We start from the raw sequence: 26,837 nt of genomic DNA on the forward strand, positions 1-26,837 counted from the left end.
TGTCCGACAGCCGGGGGGGAAGGGGGGGACAGCCTTGGCTGGACGATCCGTACGACGCGACGAGGATGGGGTCTCCCGGGGGTATTCTCTTTCCCTTCAACCGTCGCGGTCGCGCTGCTGCTCGACGACGCTCCACCCGGTGCGTGCGTGGTCGTCGCGCGTCATCCGCGCGTCGCGATATGTCATTCTCGACCGCGGGAGCACCGAGCGAGCGAGCGAGCGAGCGGGCGTACGAACGAACGATCACGAAGCACTACGAGTGCAGGCACTGACAGAGACGTACGTGCGTGCGTGCGTGCGTGCGCACGCGAGTCGACGAGTGCACGCACGCGAGAGGAGAGCGCCTGTCGACGCGAACGTAGGTCGGCGCGCTGCCGGACTTTGCGAGTTCGGAGCGTCGCGCGCGCGTCGTCAACGTCGATCGGCGGGAGCCGTCGGTCGAGTCCGCTCTGCTACTCCGCTGCTGCCGCGTCGAACAGCCGACGACGGTGGCGGACGGGGACCTCCCGCCGGGAGGAACTGGAAGGCGACGGCGAGAACGACAACGACGACGGAAACGGGAACGAAATCTCGCGGCGCCGCGCGCGCTTTCGCCGCTCCGCTTTCGCGCTCCTCCGCATGCCCGGCTGGCGAAGGCGCCGCGCGTGGTACGGTACCGCCGCTCGCGGCTCGTCTCGACTCTCGTCCGTGCACCGCCCACGAACGTGGGAAACAATTGAAAGGGTTACGTTACCCGAATGTCGTGCAAGAGATAGATATAAGGAGGGGATGGAAGGAGGGGACGATCAAATGATCAAATACGTCATGGTAATACGAGAAAAAGACGTGGAAAATGCAACGATTTGTGGCAAATGCAATTTACGAACAAAACCAAGTTGAAAATGGTAGATTGCGTATTAATAACATTTTTGTTTTATAATAAATACCTGCAGTGTACAAGTACTTTTTTGCTGGAAAAACTTGATTAGGAATTATGAAAGTTCATTTTTATATTTAACTTTGAAGTCCAACAAGAGAATATATTAATAATTTTGATTTTAGAAAACAAACTTCTATTGGAATTTGTTCGATAAAACAATGTAAATTCTGCATAATTATATGACGATACGATATCCAATCAGAGAATTTAGTTTCTAGGGTTTTTAGATAGTGACATTTAGTTCAAATTCTCATATACGTCGATATCGCAAGCAGTGTGAATCCTGCGTAAGGGTGCGTTTCCACTGAGCGCGTCATGGTCATCCGCGCGTGAAGTGTAGCGGGAGAATAAATTCAATAAAATATAAATCTCTACTAAAATGTGGTTTGAGTCTCCGCTAAATAAAGTTCGAGTCTTCGCTAAGTGGAGTTTGAGCCTATATAATATATACATATATGTATACTGCTCCTCTGAGTAAAATATGAATTTAGCGGAGACTCAAACCCCACTTAGCGAAGATTCGAACCCAACTTAGCAGAGACTCGAACCACATTTTAGCGGAGAATTATTGAATTTATTCTTCCGCTGCACTTATAGCGCGCGCGCATTCGAACCCCACTTACCGAAGATTCGAACCGCGGATACTTTCAAGGTGCCGTCCCATGGCAGAGATTTTTCATGTAACGCTTATCGCGTAACGCCTCTGATAGATTACGCAATACGCGTTACATGAAAAATGTCTGCCATGGGACGGCACCCTTAAAGGCGCCTCGCGAGAGTCGCGAGTCTCGTGACTCGCGGTGACGTATCGCACCGCCGAACACACGTGTAGGTGTACATCTCGCACGATGATAAAATCATTCTCAAGAACGATATTGTCGGGTATTCGTAATCCCGTCCAGAGCTACGCAACGAGACATTCCGGCGATTTCGTGAAGGTGGTCGAGGTTGGACCAAGAGATGGCTTGCAAAATGAGAAGAAGATCGTGTCGACTCGAGTCAAAGTCGATTTCATTAACAGGCTATCCGCGACGGGATTGCGCAGCATTGAGGTTACGAGCTTCGTTTCGCCTAAATGGGTGCCTCAGATGGCGGACAACTCGCAGGTTTTCGAGCAAATTGAGAAAAAAGACGGAGTATCCTATCCGGTGCTTGTACCGAATCTGAAAGGCTTGGAGAGCGCTGTCGCGGCAGGCGCGAGGGAAATCGCCGTGTTCGGCGCGGCGTCGGAGGCCTTCTCCAGGGCGAACACCAACTGCACCATCGAGGAGAGCGTGAGGAACTTCAGGGGGGTGGTCGAGGAGGCGGGGAGGCACGGCATCAGGACCCGGGGTTACGTGTCCTGCATCGTCGGCTGCCCTTACGAGGGCGATACCAAACCGGCCGTCACGGCGCACCTGGCCTCGGTGATGCTGGATCTCGGGTGCTACGAGATCTCGCTGGGCGACACCATCGGCGTGGGCTCGCCGAGGAGGATCAAACGCGTGCTGCACGAGCTGCTCCACGTGTCGTCGAGCGACATGGGCCGCTACGCGTTGCACTGCCACGACACCTACGGCCAGGCCTTGGCGAACGTGCACGCCGGTCTCGAGGACGGCATCCGGGTCTTCGACTCGTCGGTGGCTGGACTCGGTGGATGCCCGTACGCCGCTGGCGCCTCGGGAAACGTCGCCACGGAGGATCTTCTGTATCTCCTACGGGGCCAGGGATTCGACACTGGCGTTGATTTTGACAAAATAGTGGAGATCGGTGATTACATAAGTAAAGAGCTAGGCAGAGCGAATCAGTCGAGGACTGGTGTGGCTGTGCTTGCCAAGAGGAATCGCCAAAGATGCTAATCGATATTTGATATTTCAGGGTGCTTTCCAGCAAAAAAGATATATTAGATATAATCACACGTTTGGCTGTTAAATAGAAAATTTTCTGGAGCTTTGGAAATGTTTTATTCCTTGATGCAATGTCCATATGCATTCTCTTACTGGAAAGCATCCTTGCATCCATACAAGTTTAATAAAAGCAAGGCGAAACCAAAGCATTTTAAGACTTCCAAAACTGTATATATAATATGTATATATAATTACTGATATATTTTTATATGTTTATATAAATGGGAATTTTATGATATTGTACATTGAAGATCTTAAAAAATATATATATATTACATATATCTGTGCACATATTTTATGTTCGATAGTAAACCGCGTTTATTAACACAGTCAGCTTATATAATTTTATGAATGAATAAGATAAAAGTGCATTTTTATTTGAATCTTCCTTTATTTTTAAAAAGTAGAAAATATAGGAAATATATGTCTATAAGCGATCAGGAGACAGGATTGGCAGTTGGCACTACTGCTCGAAAAAACACGTGTACTAGCAGTGGTGAGATAAATTAGTGGCTGTGGAAGCTCCAGTGAAAGTTTTATTTTATTGTCGAATAGTATCGAGTAATTTTAATGAATTTCCAATAAAGATGGAAGCGAATGTCATATGTTGTACTACATGGGTGAAAAAAGGCGTCGCCGCGGCCGTTCCGGAAAAAGTTATTATTTTTGACGATATTGTAGGTTATGTCATTTGTCAAAAATATATAAACTCATGCGATTTTTAGGTTGAATTAAGGCCCGACGAGCTCGAGAAGATCATAAAGGAGACGCAAGACACTTTGACTTTGGAGTACGTAATAAAAAATGCAAATTATCTCCATTAAAATAAATTTGAAAATTCACAACTTTGTCTCATCTCTTTCGTAACTCTCTTTTACTTTAGTATCCTTATCTTCTGTCAAGAATTCAATTCCTGAATTTAAATTTTGAGTTTGCAGTTTAGATCAACCTTGTATTAATATATTACTTCGATAATTTTTGAAAAAACATTGAAAGACAGTAATATATATCTCAATTTTTCATGCATCTGTTTTCTCGAAAACGCTACATAATAAATATTTGAAAAAAGAATTTATTTTATAGAGGTGATGATGACGATTCTGACGAAGAGGCGGTTGTCTCCAAAGTGCAGCCCAAGACAGAAAGTAGAGGAGAACCTTCGACAGCTGGCACTGATGAATATAACTTTGCAGACTATGATAATGAATGTAAGAGAAAAATTGTTAACAATTGTACACTGGGAATATAATAAAAAAGTGTTTATTTTTATTTGAATCTTAATTCTATTGTTTTATTTTAGCTGGCAATATGTATTGCCATATTACCAATTTAGCCACTATTGATGGAAGTGGCAAAGATCCTCTTATAACAAACGATGAAGAAGATTCGGACAAAGAAGATGACATTATCAAACCTGATGATAATTTAGTATTGTTCGGCCATGTTGAGGGAAACGCCAGCATCTTGGAAGTATTTGGTTTGTATAATATTGATTAAATGTATAAAGCATTTTGATGCTATATAATTTTAAATAATGTATAGATTTCTTTCTGACAATTTTTTTATGTGTATGATTACAGTGTATAACGAAAGGGAAGGATCCTTTTATTGTCATCACGATATACTGTTACCTTCGTTTCCATTGTGCATAGAGTGGCTTAACTATGATCCTACCAATCCAAAATCGAGTGAGTGATGTAACTTTAATAATACTTTAAGTATATTGGAAACATTCTTATTGAAATTATAAATTGTATTATCTATATAAAATTAAAGGATTTAATTAAAGATTTATACCTATGCTTTTAGGTAATCTATGCGCCATTGGTAGTATGAGTCCCATAATTGAGGTATGGGACTTGGACATGATAGACTGCTTAGAGCCAGCCTACAAATTAGGCCATAAGCCAAACAAACTGAAGAAGCAAAAGCGCATCGGTCACAAAGATGCAGTTCTAGACGTGTCGTGGAACCACAATTACACGTTAGCTATCAATTTCACGAAAGTACAATTGATGTGTAACATTTGTAACAATTAATTTCATAATTATTGGGAACATTTTGCAGGCACGTTATCGCTAGCGGTTCCGTCGATCGGACAGTCTTACTGTGGGACTTGGATAACGGTAAACCTGTGAACAAGCTGGGCCCGTTCAACGAAAAAGTACAATCGCTGAAATGGCATCCACAAGAAACGCATGAGCTATTAATAGGATGCGCAGACAGGTAGATAGACTGTCCTGTTTCGATGTAAACGTTTATATCGTACATTGCCTACATTTAATTTAATTTCTTTTTCAGAGTAGTGAAATTATACGACTGCATGAATGAAGTACCTATCACGAACTGGGAGGCGTTGGGAGAAGTGGAAAGGGTGTTATGGAATCATTATAACAAAAATCACTGTATTGTACGTCTTCACGCGCGCCTGAAAATTAATTTTTGTCATATGAATTAATTTTCGTCTGTAACAATTGCGTTCCTTTGCAGATTAGCACGGATAATGGTTACATAGAATACTTCGATATAAGAAAACCTAAGCCACTGTGGCAAATTAAGGCCCATGAGAAAGAAGTCACAGGCAAGTAGATCTCAAATATATTTAATTTCTTGTTTTGCATTACAGTTCGTAAATTTTATTTTGTATTTCTTTTCCAGGTCTTTCTCTTAGCACGACATGCCCGGATTTGTTGGTCTCTTGTTCGAACGACGGTGTAATCAAAGTATGGGATATAGATCAAAAGTCACCTACTCTCGTATGGGAGCAGACGAGTAATCTGGGCGCTCTGCAGTGCCTCGCGGCGAATCCGGATAATGGATTTTTATTTATTGTCGGCGGAGATAATAAAGAGCACAATTTCAAAGTGCTGGATCTTATGGAGATACCTATGGGTACGTATAGTAATTTTTAATACAAGTGCCAATGCGTATTAACTTTTACTCTGATTAATAGTGCGAGAGAGATTTGTGAAGCACGTCGCACCGAAAAAATCGGCGGAATCTCGGCGAGAAGAGGCGATGGACGTTGCCGAAGATACGTAAAATATGGAAATTGAAAATTATGAATTATCGAGCATCAAGAAAGAAAAGGAATGAAGGATGTATATACCAGCATCAAGATTGATTTAGAAATGTTACGTTAAAACATATTAAATGGAAGTTTCATAGAAAATGTAAGTAAATCTTTTTTTTATATGCGTTTCTTCTTTGTACAGCCAGTTAACAATCTGTGGCATTGACATAAAAATATAAGGATAAAGGATGTATCTACATATTTGGTAGGCTAATATTAAACTCCTTACGTTCTTGTTTCTCAAAACAATGATTTATTGTTTCCCTTTTAACAGTATAATTTTAATTCCATTATTTTCCGTGAATCTTACGTCATGTAATTTTTGTTGAAAATAACAAGTACAGTATTCTATTCAGTAGTTTTATTCGACATTCGGGAGACATCATTTCATAAAAAAAAAAATCATTTAATGAAGCAAGCTCCCCTGATTCGCACAGTGCTATGCCATAAATTTGTAATGGACAACAGCACTCGCTTAATCTCTCGTGAACAAGAGATTACACGTATTGTATTTAGAAACATTAATTCCAAAGAATTAAAAAATTTTAGTACAGACTCGAAAACACACGCTGTCCACTTGAAGAATTGTTGTATACTATTAAAATACAGATAAAATACAGATTTGCGCCATGTAAAAATAAGCAGTTACGTCATGTAAGACGGAAAGGATTTGTATAACTTATACGAATTCACAAAATTGTAAAAATACCATTTGCATGGAACTGTTTTTGTAAAAGTGGTTAGGTTATTCAATTACCTGGCTATTTCTCGGTTAGAAATTCGTTTTGTAAAAGCTACATCTTACGCAACGATTCCTTTGATTAAGAATTCAAGATATCGAGAAAGCAAGTCTGAGGGGGAGAGGGGGCAGTCATGAGGATCATTTTTACAAGTCAATATTACCAAATGTTTGGCGATATTATTCGTTCCTCGAGTGTACAATCCTCGATTTATCTATTAATCACTATTACTCTGATACTGATAGATTCTTATATTTACTTTCATTTTTTTTTATGCAGAATCGTATTACAATGATCTCGATAAGTGTATAATTATGGGGGCCTGATATTAACAATGTTAGAAACCCCTTCTTTTTCTAGTTTACCCGTTTACTTAAGGAACTTGCTATGGTCCTTGCAGCTGCGATTTAATTTTGAACAGATACAAGTCTTTATGAAATTTTGTTGGGCAGTTTATATAAATGTGGTAAACGTAATAAACTTGAACGATTCCTCTTGCGTGCATACGCATTTGCATTTTCGGACAAAGTATTACCTCGTTTCATTCTACAATCTCAACTCGCTTATTTGCTGAAAAAAATTGAAATTTTATCTTTCTCCTTTTTTTTTTTTCAGAGAGCGTTGCTCGAACATTTAATACGCGCGCGAAGTATATTTATATATTACATATCTGAAAAGTTATGTTCGAACTGTATATACAATTGTGATTAAACGCTTTTGGACTTAATTACGAATTAATACGAATTTAATTACGCTCAGTAAAAGTGTAGAATAAATTAGCGAATCGTGAAGAGATCAGTAAAATAACTTTCCATTATTTAAGTAGGTATATTATATTTCAAGAAAATTCATCTCGTTGACGAATTAGAATGGAATAAGGTGTACATATATATGTACCAGTGCCAGTCGTGCTCTCTGGTTAGTCTTGTTAACAAATTCCGTAACGGAAATCGCCTTTACGATGCGCTCCCTGGCAGTGGTCTCGTAGAATTCAATGAAAATCGAAGATATAATTACGTCAACAATGTTTCATAAAGTTCCGTTGCACTGATATTTACAATTTGTTTCCTTCCATTTTTTTTCCCCGCATTTAAATCTAACGCGGAGTGTGCCACGTCGATAGAGATTTCGAACAAATTCGAATACATGTTGCAAGTACGACGTTCGTAAAATAAGCGATCTTTTAAGTACATTTTTTTCGCCAAAAAAAAAAAAGACGCGTACAGAGAAGTGGCGCAAATTATTCAATACTTCGTGCAACAAGTAAAACAGTGACATACAATGTACACATATTCCTATCCCGCCTACCCTTGAATGATGATACACGAATCGTGCTCAGTCAATAATATCTCCGCCGACAGCCGACATAAAATGCTGATACCCCGCTCTGGGGGTACACGTTACACAACTCGCGACGTACAAGTCAAACGAGAGAGGAGCGTTGACTGTGTGTCAACAACGCGGTCGCGTTTTCTTCCGTCTAGAGGAATGGTACAGCTGACCGGTAGAGAGTTGACATACATACAATATATATTAATTGGAATAATTCATACACACATATGTAACATTATAGTCATTAAGCTAGGCGTCGGTTCCCACGTCGAGGCTTCTCGAGTCCTGATTCGAGTCGTGCTGGCTCCCGCCCTCGGAGCTCGCGTTGCTCGACTGATCCGAGCCCTTCTTCACCTTGGGCTTGTACTCGGTGATGGTGACGGTGACATTGTTGACCGTCACCTCGTTCGACTGCGCGGTGCTGCGGTCGATGTTTTTCAGGCGCGGCGGATGCCTGTTCTTGCGCCTCAGCTTGTCCAGCTTGCGCTCCTTCTCCTTGACGCCGCTGGTCGTGCTACCGCCGCCACCGCCGCCGCCGCCGCCACCGCCGCCGCCGCTTCCTTCCTTCTTGCCTGGTTTCAGGAGTGGTACATACTGTTGCTGCGCAACCTGGACACGAGACGAGAGGGTAATGCCGATTATGATGCCGTTAAATTCTGACGTCGAGATAACAGCGTGAGAAATAAATTGAGAACAAATAGCATTGAGATAAAACTTTTTTCTTTTCTGTATAAATTATGAAAAAAAAAAAAGTATTGCGAGACGATCACGGGACTGACCTGTTGAGCTACCAATTGGGGATTTATGCGGGGTTTCCGCGTAGAGGTACCTTTGCGGACGTCACACATGAGGCACTTAAATGCTTCCGCTGTATTCCTATAAGTGCAGACACTGCAGTCCCAATAATTTTCTTCCAAAACCTTCGCCTGGCGTTTTCCGCTTCCCGAATGGTTCATTGTTTGTCGCAGTCGATCGTAGAACGCTGTACCTTCTCAAGAGAAAGTTTCCCCTCTTTTGCGGCACCTTCGGCCTCATTAAATTTTGCAGTTTTGTGAACACCGGGTTTTGTTTTTTCCAACAGAGCGTGACTATATAAGGATATGCAATAAAAGCGCTAGACAAAAGAACGTCTAAGGCAACGTTCCGTACATCAACTAAGCGAAATACACAATAGTCTGTTGTGATTGATCGCTCCGGATTGGCCACCTATGTCTTTAAATTGTATCACTCTGGCATTACACATTTTCTTCCAATGAATCTGTAACGGAGAAATACACAGTCTCGTTAATTTGAGTGCATTGAAAAAAATATTGCGAAAAAAAAGATATTTCTGTACAATAAAACGACGTTCGGCGATGTCAAAATATTATTTACCAAACTATGAGTTTATTGATACATTTTTTGTATACGCGTTTAAATTGACGTTTAACCAGGAACACCTCGAGAAGAGAAATTAATAAATATTTCAAAAAGACAGCCAGTGTCTTGTATAAATGAAAATTTGCTTCTCAATGTCTTAACTCGAGAAGAGAGGGAAGACGTAATTAAAGTTCAAACTGGCAACAAATTAGTTGCGATCGTCACACAGAGAAAGTTAATTGGTGCTTTGGCGAGTTATTTGACTTCAACAACCATCAACACACGCTACACTGTCCCTATTTATCAATACAGAAATGACCTCTCGTCTACCCTGGGGGTTAACTCACATTATTTACACTCGCCGTTCACCGATAGTGAATTCGTTCACGCTGATTACTCTCTCCAGTGCCACACTTCGGTCCGGTGCTCTCCTGTCCCCTCACGGCGCGGTGAAATCGTACACGATTCAGCGTCGCTCTGCACTATCGGGCGACGCTCCTCGAGGTACACTGTTTATTTTCTTCAAGAACCAGAAATTGCTATGCAGTTAACGTACGTCCCGTTCTCGAGACGAATGTCGTACCACAATAATTGTGCTGGTCCACAGTCCACTTACAAGGAAAGCGTCCGCGGCAATCGCTTCTGGAGCTCCTGCTCCGAAGTTGCTCCGCTCGGTCGCGACGACGTCCCGGAGAGCCGAACAACACGTCGTTCGCACTCCGTCAAGCCCGGAGTCCCGCCGGCGACGAGGTCAGCGGGTCGGCGCGTCCTCCCAGCGGCGAGGCAGACGTAGTAGTAGCTCGTCGACGCATCGTCGTCGTCGTCGTCGTCGTCGCCGCGCGTACAATGTATGCGTGTGCACGCACGTGCGCTCGCGCGCGCGCGCGCGTCGTGTCAATGCCGTGTGTGGTGGTGCGCGCCCGTTACACGCGTGTCCCGTAGCAAGTGCCCGCTGGTACTCCGCGTTCGCGCATTCCTGGCGTCCCGGCTCGTCGGACGCGAGAGGGGAGAGAGGGTGTACGCCGCGCGGTACGTCAGGCGCGTCGCGTGAAGGGTCCAGTCAAAGAGCGAGCCGCGAGGAGGAAAAAAAAAAGGAGGCGGTGACGATGACGATGACGATGATGATCCGTTCACTACCGAACCTGCCGTCGATCGTCCGTCATGCCAGCGTGACGAGCGTGCTCGTCGACGATCGTGCGTACTGGCGAGGTGTGACGGGACGCGTATATGTAACTCGAAGCGCGGGAGGATAAGCGCGGCGTCGGCGGCGGAGGTGGAGGAGGAGAGGATTATTGACAAACAATCCGACGGCGGTTGCGTGCGACGATCGCGCGCGGCTGTTCCGTTCACGGCGTGGTCCGCTTCCGCTCGTTCCTACCGTCCCGCCGCCGGACGCTCGGGAAGTCGGGAACGCGGAACCACAGGTCACAGATTTCTTCTCCCCCCCTTCTTCCCTTTCCCCAGCGCGACAACTGCGTCCCGCAGATGCTGAATAAATAATTGATATATTCTTCTCTTTTTCTTTTTCGTAAATCGTTTAAACAGATTTCACAGACGCGTGTCTCTCTGTCTCTCTCTCGGTCGAGCGTCGTAAAACCAATTAGCTCTATTTGATTCATAAATTTTATCATTATTTATAGTTTGCAAAAAAAATGAGATCGTAATATAATTCTATATTATTTTTTATATCAATATAATTGTACGTTGTGAATTTATAATCGTGTTTTCTTGCAGAAAAGTATAATGCTTCTCGTAAACATTTATTTTCTTTCTATTTTTTCTATTTTTATTTTTTTTCCTCAGGTGACAGCCTCTGTTTACGTCGGGATTATCGTTCCTCCCTGGCGTCGATTTTGACAGAATTGCATTCCTTGCAGCTGAACCTTCTGCACTTTTTAAATCTCTCTCTGTTTTATCTCTCTCCCTCCGACACGCAATTGTACACTTGACCGAGCCGGGGCGCTCGGCTCGCGTTGCACCACTTGCACCGACAAATAATAATCCGCCCCACAGAGTGCAGCTCGGCGCGCGTTTCGCTACGTGTTTTTCTGCCTCTCCGCTCTCTCGCCTCTCTCGTTAATTTTTTTTTTTTTTGCGATAGGGAGTCAAGTAACAGTCCCTCCGACTCGCTTAAATGTGATCGCGAGAAGGAAAGTTCCTCCGCCGTTCTCCGCCGTGTCACTTGGTCGCGAGCAATCGGGCTGCGCTCGACGTTACTCGACATGGTGAGCGAGACGTTTGCACTTAGGTTAGCAAGAGCGACATGATAATGGGACGTGATAAATCGACTTTTCCGAAGCCGCGTTCGGGGTTGAGTAGTCGCGATCGGACCGATCGCACAGTTGCGATCTTTTCGTCTTCGGTCTTTCGTCGTTTTGAAAGACTTTTTCTAATCCAACTTTGAGTTCGTCGACGAACGTTGCTGTTTAATCCTCGAAGTTGTATACGTGATTTGTTGACATTATATTTAACATCAATATGTATGTGTATTAGTCTGTAAATTGATGCGTAATTTTATTATGTAAAATGGAAGTTGTAAAAGTTCAAAATTGCAGGAGGGTCTTGTAGTCGATTTTATATGATGTGTAATACATATAAATATAATAAATACGATTTTATATACATATATATATAATCTAAAAGTAATACTGCTTTTGCAATTAAAAAATCTTCATATATTCATATATATATATATATATATATATATATATATATATATGTATGAATATATAAAGATTTTTTAATTGCAAAAGCAGTATTACTTTTAGATTGATCATTTAATCTTGTGTGCAGGATGTGTCGGATGGTATAGACAAATCATGGGATCATCCATGGACCACCGAGGAGATGCGGAAGAAGAGGAGGGAGTGGAGTCTGGCGGGTGATGTCGGGCTTCTTAAACATCTTCAGCAATTTTCCGAAGTATGATCTACATTGCTTTGCCTTGCCAGCCGTCGTATTCGGTAATTGCATTGATTTTCGTGTAAAATTTTAGAATCTAGTGTCCAAGGCCAACAAGACTCAGGCTGCTCTGGACACGCTGACGACGCAGTTAAAAGAAACGGGGATACTAGTGGACAATGTTACCAATACATCCCTGGCACTGGCAAATACTCAGTTTATCGAGAGTCGCGTGCAGGAGGACGACATAGAGACTAAGGAGAATTCTGAGGAGAAGCAGGAAGTAATCGAGAATTATAATTTATAATATTTGTGTTTCGATATAATGCACCATTTTTAACAAAATTCGTGCCTTCTAACATTTGGATGAAACGAATTTTTAATATTTTTACATTGTGTTATCAGAGTGCAAAGGCTCAGAATTCGACGCCGGAGAATCTCTTGGCCAGCATAAGCGAGAGCGTCAAGCAAGGTTTAAACATAATGGATGAAAAGTACAAAGTAATGGATGTCGCTTGCAGCGACAGCGAAGAGGAGGACGACGAGGGTGGCGCGGTGGTATTCAGGTTAGCGTCCTTATCCGCCGTACACATAACATTTGCTTTGTGCTAAAATTTATATTTCAAATCAAATTTCGGTTCACAGTGTTATTGTGGGACCCAATGATCCATATCAAGATCGGCCCTTGCCGTACGTTATCGGCTCCGATAAGTGGATAGCGTCGAATAAGATAGGTCTGGAGAGCAGCAGCAGCGAGTCCGAGCAAGCCGACGAGGAGCGGGAGGAGTCGGAGAGCGAGAAGGAGGACGCGGATGCGCGGAAGGTGTTCAACAGTCGGCACAATCCGGAGATCAATATCGCGAGGCTGTCGTCGTCCTCCAGCGACTCGGACAACTACAACGACCACAGCAATAACATATCTTACGGGAATAACAAGGCGGATGCGGTATCTCAGAACAATATAAATTCCGCCTCGGAGTCCGCCACACCTAATACTGTATCGAAGGTATAGCTGATCTTGTAAACCTCTTTCATGATATTTGACACTCGAGATTTGGTAATTTTTATATTTTAAAGATGCTACAATTATTCTTCTCTTTTCTTTTGCAGACATCGAATGAAACGGCGCCCAATTTTGCGGAGGAGTTAGCCAAGCGACTGGGCACGGTTCGCCAAGCGCAGAAGCCTACCGCCGTGGATGAAAGCAGCGAATCGTCGATCAATCGATTTAAAGGTACGCAGTTAACGACACTTATTGGCAAAAATATAAGTCTAATAAATAAAATATTCCCGAGATTATAATTGACCGTTTAAACTTTTCTACAGATGATCTGTTTGCGTCCGAGAAGGATGAGGATGTGTTCAACGGTTCTGACAATCTGTTTAGCGATAAGAAGAGTCTCTTCGACGATCAGGTGTCCGCCAATCTGTGGAAGGAGAGGCCGATCAAATCTTATAAGAACAGTAATATTATGCCAGCCAGTATCGACGTGCCACCGCCGATTAGCATAGTTTGTAAGTATTTTTATACTTGCCTCCTCGTTTATCGCCATCGCGATAGGTTTACCTTTCTAATTCAACCGACACTTTCAGCGACAAAGCCAAAGTCAGCGATCGACGATTTATTTGCCGATGCCGATTCGGAGGAAGACTCGGATGACATTTTCTCGTCTTCGAAGAATGTCAAGAAACGCACGAAGGAACCTGCGAGCGATAATCCCGTGGAGGACGTACCGCAAAAATTCTTGGACGTTATAGCCACCGGTAACATGGCCACGAGCACACCGGAAACCAACGTCAAGGCCACGAGCCTGTTTAGCGACGACGAGAACGACGATGCAGATCTGTTCGGCAACTCCAAGAAGCAGCCTCACAAACCTACGAGTGAGTCATCGTCTACGAATACGTCTCAGGAACCAAGTAAAAAGGTAAGCTGCTGGGCTAATTTTTTCATAAAACTGTTATATATATTTGACGACTGTTCAATCACTGAATATCTCTTATTGCTAATTTAATTTCACTCATTGATATCATTACATATTTATTACGCTGTGAATCTTTCAATTTAATATTAAAACTCTTAATTTGTATTGTTATACTAATCTTTTTTGATAAATAAAATTAAAATTTACATTATGTAAAGATAAAACTATTATAAGATACTATTATTTTATTATGAGATATATTATATTTATTATAATACTTGTATAGTAATTATATTCTATTAATAAAAAGGATATAATTAATTTGAGGATAAATGAATTGCAGAAACCCGTCGGAGGCGAGTGGATACTCGGCAACGTTTTGGCGTCGGACATCGAGAGCAAACTGTCGAGTCGGATAATGCAACGACGACAAGAGTCGTCGGAATCTTCCGATAGCGACGCGCCAGGAAATTCTGATAGCGCGACTAGAAGCAACATTGAGTCCACGACGTCCATGGCCACGAATCGCAGTTCACAGAATCCACCGGAGAATATATCCACGAGCGCCGGGAGCATCACTACCAGCAGCGGGATATCGCTGCAACCGGCCAGCATCGATAACACAGCTGGATCCAATTTGTGGTAAGTCGTCCTTTTTTATTAATTTCATTTCTTTTCAAATTAACTAGGGCGTTCTGTAATTGAATATGGATAATAATATATCGTTACGATTACGCTAACATTGTAAAGATCGCGGTTTTCTTTAGTCATATTTCTTCGCTATCACGCATCATGTATTTTAAAACAGAATTATATTCGCGCTAAACTTTTCGATTTTCTGTCAAATTCAAATATTTTTTGAATGCTTTTGGAATGTATAAGGTGTCATACACCAGTTGCGCGCACGAAAGTAAACGTTAACTGCATTAAATTGAATGACTCTCTCAGGCAGTTAAGTTACATTCCGCGGAGTGGAAACGTATCCGACGTGACACACGATACCAACGTTTCCCGAGGTCAGCACGTAAACAAGGAGAAGAAGCGCCGTGGCTTTTATTGCGTGCTCGCTCACTGCGGGATGAGCTAACGTTGCGCCCAGAATGCAAACGAGAATCGCCGCGAATTGTTCGCCACCGCGCTGGCTGCAGAAACATCTGCAGAGACAGTTAACGCGTTAGAAAAGAGAGGTCAAGTCCGGATTCCTTATTCCACAAATCGCGGGATACGTGCCGGCGCAACGCCGCTCCCCTCTCAGGGACACGCGTGCCACTCTCTTATGGTGTCACTGAATCGATGACCCAAACATTAGTCATTCCGCCTTGCCCATTACGCGCGCTGCTGCACAACGGCGCGTAAATACCATGGCTAGTCCAAGGCGAGCCTCTCGGCAGCGCGGCCGAATGTGTCGACTGTCGCCAGTTGTTGACTCTCGCCGTCACGAGTTGAGCTCTCTAGCCGTTTAATCGTCACCAAGAAATGAAGACGACTTGTAGAACGCTTGAGAACTAATTAGTGATTCGGTCTGAATTGATTAAAAAAAAAAAAGAAGAATATTCAAAGTGCGAGCTGTTGTGCACGAAAGATTTTATATGGCATAATCGCTTTGCGGACTATTTCTCCGAACTTCGACGAATGGAAGGCAAGTAGAAAATGCGACCGGCGCGGGTCGTGCTCCGATTAATTTGTAACAAAGCGGTGGTTTATTCGCTTTCTTCGAAGCCGTAGCTTTTCGCCGACGTCGATAAAATGAATGGCAAGCGCAAGCGGGAATCGTAAGGCGATGAAAATCGGTCGGGTGAATGGATTCGCGCGAAAGTGGCGTTAATGTCGCGCCGGATTGTGCGCCGGAGGCGCTAAACACTTCTTCATTCGGGCTTGAGGAATTTACGGGAAAGTGGAGACCGTTCGAGAGGGGAAGTGGCTCTCGTGCGACGGAAGTGTGAACTGGGAGTAATGAGGAACGGAGAAGATACGTATATCCGGATAAATCTCGGTTGCGTCGCGTTTATCGCCACCGAGATGCGACGTGATTCTTTAGCCGGTCTTAAATAGGCAATAACAAAAGGCAATCGGTAGAAGCAGAGCATTTTGATGAATTCGGCAAAAACGGTATTTATTCATAACATTTCCAGATAAAGAGTACGCATTGTTACGCGACGAATCTTACTCAGGCATCGCTACAGGGTTACCGGCGGGTTGTCGACGAAGATACGATGTGTAATCGGGTGTCTTATAACGCTCACAGACCGCTTGTGGACAGCAATATGGATAATTTTTGCTGTCATCCTGGGGCAGCCAATGTTTTATTCTGTGAGTTGCAGCCAAATGACTGCAATCGTATCTAGGGCATCTGGAAAGAAACAAAAGAGAACATTGGATTATGGATATTCGATAGAAAATTTCTTTTAACATTAGCATTTGAAATCGCGACAAAATCTCATAATTATAAAGATCCCATTGCGAAATAGAGAATGCTGTTAATTATTAAGAATATATCAATTAGATGAGAAGGGAGACTTAGAAATGTGAAATTAAATAATTCTGTATTAAAATTAATTTTCTTATTTTCTATGAATATTTTCTTTAAAACGTAGAGTGAAAATCATACGAAACTAGTTCTTTTTTAATTTTCTATAAATGGTTTTTTACTTATACGAGATTGTTTACGAATTTTAAAGTTTGACAAATAGAACTTAAGAATCATGTGAAAAAATCCATTGTTTCTTGCTTCTTAGGCACATCTTCCTTCATTGATTTACAATTTAAATGACTAATCATATACTGCCATCGCATACATTTGCATTAAAGCGAGGATCAGAATAATTGGTTATCAGAGAATCGTTGCATAACAGCAAATTTTTCCGCGATGACAAAATTTGACGTCAAAAGTTATTACTTAACTAATGCATAAATTTTCATTTTTTTTTTAATTCTTTGAGTATTAGAATTTTCCGGGATGCGCGTGAAATTTTATATCCAGTTGCATACAGTTACACTAGATAGAAAGATATATATAATCTTATATGTTATATTAGTTACATATAATTGCGTATAACGTTTCGACTTACGAGTGGAAAGTTATTTGACCATTCATATCACAAATCATCTCCATGCATGGATGAAACGTATGTGAGCCTATACCCAGAATTTCAGATCCAAACAGGCAGCCATCTAAATACATAATCTATATAAGTAACATCCGAGAAAGTATTCGAAAAATATATGATTCATAAGCTTCTGTTCATCTTCGCGCTCTTCTATCTAAACGCGACCACATTGGTTTCGGAATGACCATCTAGTTTACAAATCCGTCAAAGCAAATTTGTCATTGAAATATCAAGGATGCATATAACATGCGTGACAGTCTCATTGTTTGCGTAGCAGGAGTCTTTCGAGAGAATACCAACGGCTAAAATCGCGTCTCGTTCCTAGATTTGCTATAAATTGTTCTACACAGATTTAATTTTGCAACCTTCGGAGCGTATCTTTCCCTTAGCAATATTCTCCTAGTCGGCGAATTATGTAACGTACCTCGTACTTGCGTAGCAAGGGGATAGGCCTCGGCCTCAGGCTCAGGCTCAGCCTCAGCCTCAGCCTCAGCCTCAGCCTCAGCCTCAGCCTCAGCCTCAAATTCAGGGTCGGAGTGAACCTGCGCCATGCACATCAGCAACAGGATCCCGCAGACGTAACCCTTCATCTTACACTTCTTGCTTAGGGAGTCACTATGAACAAGAGACGATAATAAACTCAAAAAAGTCCGATTTTTATATACCATTTCTCCCTCCTTTGTGATGTCTCTAGGAGAATCTTAAGCACGAACCGGCGTGAAGCAAAACGTACGATACCGCACGTGGCGATAGTATAAGAAGATTAAAAGAGGATCAAATTAATATCAGGCTTGCAGGCGTCACTTAAGCACGACCTCATCATTAAACATAGTGCACTTATTCCGCATATATTAATTTTATTTCGCAAATATTCGTCATTAATTATATTCGTGTCTTTTACGAGATTTCGTTACTGAATTTAACATCCTGTTTTCTGTATCTTTTATGTGTATGCGATACGTGTCCTGATGGAAGATCTTTTTTCAGTCTTTACTAATGGAATGTTCTGATTAAGAAATTCGGTTCGACATAGAATGATCTAAAATTTAAAAAATCGAAAGCGTTTATTTGTTGTAACGATTTTGATCCTTTTTCAACAGAAACGAAACGAGTATCTTACATTTTTATATCTTGTATTGTCTCTATGCAGAAAAGGTTGACCGCTCAGATTAAATTGAAAGAACAGTTCTCTCTCTCTTCTGCATCGTGCTATTAAAATTGATAATTTAAGAAGATCATAGACGTACATATTTTAATTGCCTCTTCTTTCGAGGAAGTGATATTTGAAATCGGGAGCGGTTTATAAACAAATCGCCGAAACGAAAAAACTCGTGCTAAAAAGCAAAAATACGAGTTATTCCGCGATAAAGCCGCCCACCAGAAGCGCTCTCAGTTGTTTCGTCAATTATCTGGCGCAGCATACATATCAAGCGCATTATGCATAACATTAAGCAAGGCTCGAGTTGTCGTTTATCACTCGGCGCTTGATTATCGCTGGAGCTCAGACGACGAATTTTCGAGCGAGGACAAATTTTCGTCAGCTCGAATGCTTTTACTTCTATCAATGGCACAAGGAAAGATACATACACAGAGTGACAATTGGGAAGTCACTGAAGGCTAAACGGCGATGATTTTGTAATAAGTAAACGGAATATATTGAATTTTATTTTGTAGAAGAAACCATCATTTTTATTAGCACATCAATGGAAAACAAATTATATTAGATAGATAGATATATTAGATAAATAGAATAAATAAACGATAACATATTTTCTCTATATATACGCGCTATTTATTTCCGATTTTGATTGAAAGACGAGTAATATTATTTCTCGCATTATCGCTCAGTTCGTAAAATAACAAGAATCCTGGCCTTTTTTTAGGGTGAACTTCCAGCCGGGGATGTGCTCGACGAGGCTCAAGTCCGAGGAAATCTATCGCGAGCGTGTTACCAGTGACAGTCTCTTCGCGGCACAAACTCGCCATCCTGCTAACGCCAACAGCGACAATCAGCAGCAGCAGCAGCAGCAATCGGGACAGGATATCTCGTCGGCGTTGCTACAGGACGACGTGTTCGAGAACGACGATCTGTTCGGACCGCCGCCGTTACCTAGCAAATCGGACTCGAAGCGAGCGACCAAGTCGAAGGTCTCGTCGCTCTTCGACGACTCCGATTCCGGCGACGAGCTCTTCTCTGCCGCGAGCTCCGGCTCCAGATCGCAGAAAAGCACGGATTACCACGCGACGACGGTGTCGTCGTCGAGCGACCGGACGAAGCCAGCCCCGAAGAGTGGCGGCCTGTTTGACGACGACGTGGACATATTCGGCGGCAAAGACGCTCCGGACGTCGATATATTTGGAGTGGCATCGAAACCGGCTTCGAGGGACGCGGCCCCGAATAGCCTGGGCTCGATAGCGCCGAAGAGCAGCAGTAACGGTAAGTAGAGCACAGTGCCTTCTAATTTCTTTAATTTCCTGTATGAATTACATTTTGCTTCAGCGCGACAATATTTCTTTTTTTTTTTTGCAATGCAATCCTAAAATACGGAATTTTTATTTAATATTTTATTTTTAATTTTTGCGAAGTTTTTTTTATCAATTTTAATATTTGAGAATTGGAGATACTAAGATTACTTTTTATTAAAAAAAATATTTTCTTTTAAATCAGACATTACGAGCGTTTGTTTGAAATAAAGAAAACTTGTTACATGTTTTTCCACAAATATCACTTCGTGAAAATTTAAAGAGTGTGCGTGATAAAAGAGAGATCCAAATCGTTAGATAATTCGCAAAACACGAGGATGGAACCAAAGAAGATCAGCCTGTTCGACGATGACGACGACGATGGCGACCTGTTCGGCGCGACGAAGCCGACGAAGTTGAAGAACGACCGTAAGACTAATCTTTTCGAGGATGACGATGGTCTATTTCTATCGGCCAAGGCTACCTCGATAGAGAAAGATGCAGCAGCTGAACCAAAGATCGACGTCCCCAAGAACGTCTCTAGTCTCGAAACCGAAAACAAGAGCAGAAACGATCCTCCGGATTATTTGGACGGACTGTTTTCGAAAACCACGAAACCCCTTCTGTTCGAGGACGACGATTACGACGATCTTTTCGGCAAGAAGGACACGGCGCCGCGCAAAGACGATCGACCGAAATCCAAAGAAGAGGCCAGAAAGAACGTTGTCGAGCAGGCGCAGAAACTCCCCGAGGAAAATAAAAGCCCGGTGAAGTCGTCAAGTTCAAATCGTGACAACGTCGAGGCGACCGTAGAGTCGAGCGCAAGGGGCGACGTGCACGAGGAGAAGAGAGCGGCCGAAATCAAGGAAACGTCCTCCAACGTCGAGGAGGACGGCACGGCGAAGAAGAATTCTCCACCGAGAACCCTGAGCATCCGGACGATCTCGCCGCCGTCCGAGGAGCACGGCAATCAAGTACCCCGACGTTCGGTGTCCGGCAAGATAAAGAACCTAATGGGGAAGATGGGTGACTTTAAGATACTCTCGCCGATGGACGCGCCGCCGTTGTGGAGGAAGAGCGAGGATAAGACGGACGAGGACGAGGACGTCGTGGACCAGGACAGCGGAGATCTGGGCGTCAGTGGTCACGTTTCACCTCCGAGCGTATCAGGTAGTTATCGTTTTCTGTTTGCAAAAACGTCCCTTAATTCTTTTGATCTTTAATCTTAGTCGCAGATTAAAAGAAAGTCTTATATATCACGAATTTGAAAGTACGAAGATAAGTTTACGAGTGATATAATTTACATAACAATGTATTAAATATTACTTATAAAACATGTGTTATTTTAAATTGCAATAACGTCCATTATAGTGGATTACAGATAGATTAATGTTTTGTTTAGGATGTTTATTAAATTAATCAAAATTTTTAATTGAAGTGAAGAGATAATTTAAATACAATTTTTTTTTACAGAAGGTAGCGCGAAGAAGGAATCCTCTTACTCGACAATTTCCACCGCTAGCAACGCGGAAGTAGCCATAAATTTCGATGATCTGGCTCAAGTAGAAACGTTATCCACTACCGCATCCAAGGTGCTTGTCAAACTAAATTATTATATTGATTTATTTAATTAAGTTATATATAAATATTTTTTTATACAACTTTCTGGGAATAGAAAACAGACATTAAGAAAGAAAATAAGCTTTCAACACGCATTTCTTTGAAATCGAGTTATTAACTTCTCTTGCGATTCTGTCTTTAATTCCGAGACGCGACAGTGTATTTTTAAGATACTTTGAAATAATTCGCATTTTATCTTTCTCTTAATTTATTGTGTCCATTTTCTTGTTCAGAGTCGAGTGAGAATTCAAGCGAAACGCCGTCCTCAGAGCCGACACGCCCGGAAATCCGCGCTGCGACACAGCGGCATCGACTTCGACACGGTCGACAACGCGGACAACGATAATTCTCAGGAGGAGAGTCACACTAGCACCTGCTCGTCCAGCAAGGACCCATCTGCCGCTCCGACGATCAGCGTCTCCGATCGTTTGACCGCCAACGACAGTGTCCAACGCGCGGCGGTCGATCCTTCATCCACGGACGACAGGTCCGAGCTGGGTAGCATCAGCAAGGAGAGCTCGATGAGCGTGAACAAGAACACCCTGTTGTCGCCGTCCACCGACGAGGAGGACTTGTTCGACGTGCCACCGGATTTGCCGGAAGACCCGCAGAAGGAGGACGCTTTGTTCGGCAGGGCGCCGATACTCTCGCCGATCGACGGCGGGCAATCTGACAGAACGCCCGTTGCTGTCGAAAATACTTTAATAAATACCGCGATCAGAAAGATCGATGACATTGATACCGATGTGAACGCGACGACGAAAAACGAAAATGATAAACAAAATTCCAGCGAATTGGCGCGCTCGGACGTCGGTATCAAGTCGGACACGTCGAAGAGTACCAAGAAGAAGGATGACAAGCAGAAGGAAGTGGTCGATGATGAGTCGCGAAGTGAGGCGAGAAGAGCGTCCAGCGAGGAGCCGAGCGATCCTCTGCGCGACAGCACCCACGATCCGCTGAAGGATCCTAGTCAGTTGTTCGCGTTTGTCACGAAGACGCCATCGCCGGAGAAAAACAAAGGACTGCTGTTTTCCGAGCCGGACGACAGCCTCTTCTCCAGCGGCTCGACGAAGAAGCCGAATGAGCCGAAGAAGGAGACCTTGGATCTGTTCGCGGACGATGAGATGGGCGGCGATCTATTTTCCGCGGCGCCGTTGAAGAAGACGGTGAAGAAGCCGCTGCGGGACACGAAGATCGGGCTGTTTGGCGACGACGACGACGCGCAGAACGGCGAGGACGACAGTCTCTTCGGCAGCGCGTTGTCCAGCAAAGCGAAGCAGCTCGACAGCCAAGCGTCAAATTCTGTTTCAGTCGGGCGAAAAAAGAACAATCTTTTCGACGACGAGGACGACGACGATTCCAGTCTCTTCGTTGAGTCGTCCGGCCATTCGCAGAAATCGGACAGCGCGTCGTTCTCGGAGCCTAAGCACGACAACGCCCAAGTCGACTCTCAAGCCAAGAGCTCGAATCTGAAGGATATATTCGGCAACGCGCCGTGCGACGACTACGTCGATCTTTTTGCCACGAAGAAAGTTGTTCCTAAGAAAGTCGCCGTGCCGTCCAAGTCCCTGTTCGCGTCAGACGACGACGACGACGACGACGACGACGGCCATATCTTCGGCAAGCAGCCAGTCTCCGCGTCGGCGGAATCGAAGGCGAGAACGACGGCGACGGCGATCGCGCCGAGTTCAAGAACGGCCGTGAAGAAACCGGTCACCAGGGACCTGAAGAAAACGGCCGAGAAAATCGTCGAGGATCCGCTGAGCCTCCTTCAAGACGACTAACTCAGTTCCCTTAAAATAAGTATCCGTGAGATTTTTTATTAGCCACACAACGCTTAGCCACAAAAGTCCGATGAGAAGTTCGCCTTTTGTTTTGCCATTTCTTCAAAGAATCGTTTGCCACAATTGTACGTATGAATATGTGTGTGTGTGTGTGCGCGCGCGCGTGAGATTAAAATTAATTTATTTAACATGCTAAAATTATTTAATTTTTTTCAGCGCATAATATTCAATTTTCGTATCAAACAATCATGCGTAATACTAAATAATTTGCATTAAAACTGTCTTTTTTTATATTTATGTTTTAATTTGTATTAATTTTACAGAAGGATAATACGTGATGCTATAAAATGTGTGCATGTACGGAATGTTTCAACGAATCGAATAGACTTTTGTGGCTTACGCGTATATATAGAATATATATATATATATATATGTATATATATATATATATATATATATGTGTGTATACATATATATTTTATTTATATTTTGTTAGCTCGCTGTCTATAATGCAAAGAATGTTATATGCTGGAGGAACGGGTAGCGTGCAATTCGCAAACAACGGAGAATCTTTATTTCCTCGCTCCAGCCTATATTTATTATATCGCGAGTCAGATCTGTGGATTACCTGCTTACTTTATGCGTGCCACATTAAAGAGAGAAAAGTCTTGTCTTATTATACTGACGAAGAGTTACAATAGATCTGGAAGAATATTCTCTCTGTTTTTTTCTCTTTTCAGCATTTATTCGGAATACAACGAACGTGTAATCCGGTTGTCACATCCGGCTGTCCGATCGAGAGTACCATTGTGAAAGTCGCACCTCACCCGTGCAATAATAGATGTATATTTTCTGTACCATCCCGCCCTGTTCATCCCGCGCGTAAATTCTCGCCCTCTCTCGTGATTTACGTCATATGTATATACTATTATTCCGATATGAGTCACCCACGTTAGTACAATAAAATTTATTCGACGACCACGCGCAGTGATGTAATCTCGCAATTCTTTTAATCCTAGGTAAAACATACCGCTCGAAGTGACCCGTCCAAGCCTCCTCATCTTCCCGCTCTCCCGCCCCTCCATTTACTTCGTGAAAATATAAATGGAACGTAAACTTCACAAAGAGTAGATACGTGATGCAATGGTTCAAGTTGAAAAAAGGAATCAATTGTCGTATGCTGCGTGTGGATAGGTAAGAACAAAATTATATTTATTAGACACGTGTTCTCGATAAGTACATATTTTATATATTAATCGTATTTCGCCGAGAATGAAACGCATCATCGTGTACATATGAGCGTACATGTTAGCCGTCTATCAACGTCATTGCATGTCCATACGTTGTTACTGAAAAATCATTGCGTGTTATCGGCGTAATACTCGAGATAAACTCGAACGTGTGAACATTTTCAAAATGAAAATTTCGAAGGCTCACGTTTCTTCGCTTATCGCCCATCGACGATACGATACGAAACAAAAGATTACGAAATAGGTTACAGCGACTTATGAATATTAATTATATAATTAACACGGTAACGTTACTTAATCGCGCGAAACCACATTGAGAAATTCAACTCTATGTGCTTTGACGCGATGAAAGAAGTAATTATTACAATCACGATGAAGCTTGAGAGTTTTAAATTTTTTAAACGCATCGAATTCTGCATGTACCTCAAAGATTAATCACGCACTTTGTCAAGGATGTGCAAAGTGAACTGAGACTATACTTTGCGTTTGAATAAAAAAATACCGCGTAAAAAAGAAAAACGGTAGAAATTCGTCTAAAGAAAATCTTGATAAGACGAAAGGGATTTTTCGATATTTTATTGTTTGTATTTATAGAAACCAATGCGGCGTGTTTTACGCCAGCAGGCATTTTATTTGAGGAATCTGCGTGACATTAATGAGAAAATGTGAAAATAGGTATGTAAGTGAAAGAAAAGGGATTGAATAGGTAAAGGGAAAACTGAGAGGATGTGTGCTTGGAAAGGCTTAGATAAATGAAGGTATCGAGGAGCAGAATTTTTTTAGAAAGGATACTTTTCTACACTTGCCTTTTTTGTCGCAATCAATTTTTTAATTTTCTCTTCTCCGATTTGCCCTACAATAAACTTTATGATTGCGTTTATTAGTATCCACTATTCTCGGGCAGAAAGACTTGCATTTAGTTATATAGTTACTCGGTCACGGCTAAAACAGGTCGCTCCTCTGTGAGATCACAAATTTGTGCTAGCGCTAGAGGATCACGCCTTTAGCTACGTGACCGTGATAATATCGTAGACTGGATTTTAAAAGATATCCGGATCCACGCGTTATATTGATATATTATTAATAATTAATACATCATTTTTAATTATCATTTAAATTATTGATAATCATTTATGAATTATTTCGAGGAATTTTTCAAGAAATACACAGTTTCATTCATGAAACGTACAATTCAGCTAAGAAGTTAAATAACTCTCTGGTAATCAATTATTACATTTTTTCATAAAAATTTCAAGCATTAATGACAATTAATTTCTGTTACTTTGCGTCTCCACCAATATGATGTCTGATGACGTATATAGAAAATTCACAGAATACGCCACGTGGTGCAGAAATAGTATTAAAATCCAGCGACGATAATCCGACACGTTTAGTTACCTTCGTTGAAGTATAGATCGCTGTACATGGTTCTCTTACGTAGAAAATAATTTCTATGCAAAAATATATACGTTTACAGAAGCGATTATATGTCGTAATCCAGACTAGATCTCGCGAGTGTTTCGGGAAAATCGAAACCGATTTGCGCTTAATCACTGGTTTATAAAATATCGCCTCTGATTGACAAACGCATCGCGATACATCCAATCAATGTGGTGTGACACACATACAAACACACACACACACACACACGTATGCAATTACATAATAGACAAAAAATATCTCTCTCGAATATACATATGTATATATATATTGCACAACGCACTGCTCATTAAAAAAAATTATGCTAAATTTACTGGTCCGCGATTTCCTGAAATAAATTTACTTGTCAAGTCCGGCACAGATTCGGATCTGTAATTATATAACTCCGTGCCCATCGGTTACGTAATCGACGGACTAGCGAAGTCCGACCGATTTTCACGTGGACGTATTATTTTCTAAACACGTGACTTTACACAGAATTAAATTTGCCTAATTGCAATAGTCGTCGTGCGCATTTACCGCTTTATCTCGTACCGCGCGTCCGAGCCTCATTTATCCAGAATTTGTTTACGGGGGATAAATTTAGATCTTTAATTAAACTTGAATCGTTTATCAGGGGGAAAGCTTATCAGAATTTCGAACCAAGTTTGGCAGGGGAATTAAAATTACATCACATAAAGATGTATTATTTCATTAAGATTCGTGTCTTTTATTTTTATTGATCTAGTCTTCGATCTAATTTCTAGAAACTTTTGAACGGGACTTTTAATAGGCAATGTGGACATATGAAATTCCGATAAATGAAGCGACATCGGGCGCGCGAATAAAATCGGGAAAAATATAGCGCGCTCTGCCGCACGAATCTCTCTAAACAAATACGGATTGCCATGCTCAGAGGAAGTTGGCATGAAAAACGTAGACAGACGATACACAATAAATCTAAATACAATACGTAGATGTAATTTGTAAATATAAATATAGATTTTTACGCGCTAAGTCTTACGTATACAATATATCGCTCTATGTATATTTTAGTCC

The 26,837-nt window shown here is 42.3% G+C and overlaps 5 protein-coding genes across 8 annotated transcripts; 3 read left to right on the plus strand and 2 right to left on the minus strand.

Annotated features, from left to right (window-relative positions):
* The first annotated feature begins 1,651 nt into the window (after nt 1-1,651).
* LOC105448829 (hydroxymethylglutaryl-CoA lyase, mitochondrial) lies at nt 1,652-3,084 on the plus strand. Its single transcript, XM_011687630.1, has one exon. It carries the CDS (start codon nt 1,768-1,770, stop codon nt 2,755-2,757), a length of 990 nt encoding a protein of 329 aa, XP_011685932.1. The 5' UTR covers nt 1,652-1,767; the 3' UTR covers nt 2,758-3,084.
* Nucleotides 3,085-3,253: 169 nt separating this feature from the next.
* On the plus strand, nt 3,254-6,124 carry LOC105448831 (periodic tryptophan protein 1 homolog). Its single transcript, XM_011687634.1, has 11 exons — nt 3,254-3,461; nt 3,531-3,595; nt 3,889-4,013; nt 4,106-4,282; nt 4,386-4,493; nt 4,615-4,789; nt 4,873-5,031; nt 5,107-5,215; nt 5,296-5,387; nt 5,465-5,697; nt 5,759-6,124. The coding sequence occupies exons 1-11, from the start codon at nt 3,393-3,395 to the stop codon at nt 5,845-5,847; spliced, it is 1,401 nt and encodes a 466-aa protein (XP_011685936.1). The 5' UTR covers nt 3,254-3,392; the 3' UTR covers nt 5,848-6,124.
* On the minus strand, nt 6,114-10,658 carry LOC105448830 (RING1 and YY1-binding protein A). Of its 3 annotated transcripts, XM_011687632.1 has the most exons (4): nt 9,926-10,658; nt 9,657-9,829; nt 8,730-9,208; nt 6,114-8,559 (listed from the first exon to the last, which is right to left on the minus strand). In XM_011687632.1, exons 3-4 carry the CDS (start codon nt 8,904-8,906, stop codon nt 8,200-8,202), a joined length of 537 nt encoding a protein of 178 aa, XP_011685934.1. In that variant the 5' UTR covers nt 8,907-9,208; nt 9,657-9,829; nt 9,926-10,658; the 3' UTR covers nt 6,114-8,199. The 3 variants fall into 3 exon arrangements, with proteins under 3 accessions (XP_011685934.1, XP_011685933.1, XP_011685935.1); XM_011687631.1 differs by having other exon boundaries at nt 9,657-10,658; XM_011687633.1 differs by lacking the exons at nt 9,657-9,829; nt 9,926-10,658 and adding an exon at nt 9,325-9,646.
* A 381-nt stretch (nt 10,659-11,039) lies between these two features.
* Nucleotides 11,040-24,090, plus strand: LOC105448833 (WASH complex subunit FAM21). Of its 2 annotated transcripts, XM_011687637.1 has the most exons (14): nt 11,040-11,534; nt 12,103-12,231; nt 12,305-12,493; nt 12,616-12,776; nt 12,856-13,216; nt 13,321-13,444; nt 13,537-13,725; nt 13,804-14,138; nt 14,479-14,777; nt 19,126-19,679; nt 20,024-20,875; nt 21,179-21,297; nt 21,559-23,134; nt 23,850-24,090. In XM_011687637.1, exons 1-13 carry the CDS (start codon nt 11,532-11,534, stop codon nt 23,107-23,109), a joined length of 4,866 nt encoding a protein of 1,621 aa, XP_011685939.1. In that variant the 5' UTR covers nt 11,040-11,531; the 3' UTR covers nt 23,110-23,134; nt 23,850-24,090. The 2 variants fall into 2 exon arrangements, with proteins under 2 accessions (XP_011685939.1, XP_011685940.1); XM_011687638.1 differs by lacking the exon at nt 23,850-24,090 and having other exon boundaries at nt 11,040-11,557; nt 21,559-23,535.
* On the minus strand, nt 16,226-17,897 carry LOC105448832. Its single transcript, XM_011687635.1, has 3 exons — nt 17,667-17,897; nt 17,204-17,306; nt 16,226-16,485 (listed from the first exon to the last, which is right to left on the minus strand). Exons 1-3 carry the CDS (start codon nt 17,830-17,832, stop codon nt 16,299-16,301), a joined length of 456 nt encoding a protein of 151 aa, XP_011685937.1. The 5' UTR covers nt 17,833-17,897; the 3' UTR covers nt 16,226-16,298.
* Nucleotides 24,091-26,837: the final 2,747 nt, after the last annotated feature.

This window comes from Wasmannia auropunctata, unplaced genomic scaffold (genome assembly GCF_000956235.1).
Source record: "Wasmannia auropunctata unplaced genomic scaffold, wasmannia.A_1.0 LD336078.1, whole genome shotgun sequence".
Taxonomy (NCBI): domain Eukaryota; kingdom Metazoa; phylum Arthropoda; class Insecta; order Hymenoptera; family Formicidae; genus Wasmannia; species Wasmannia auropunctata.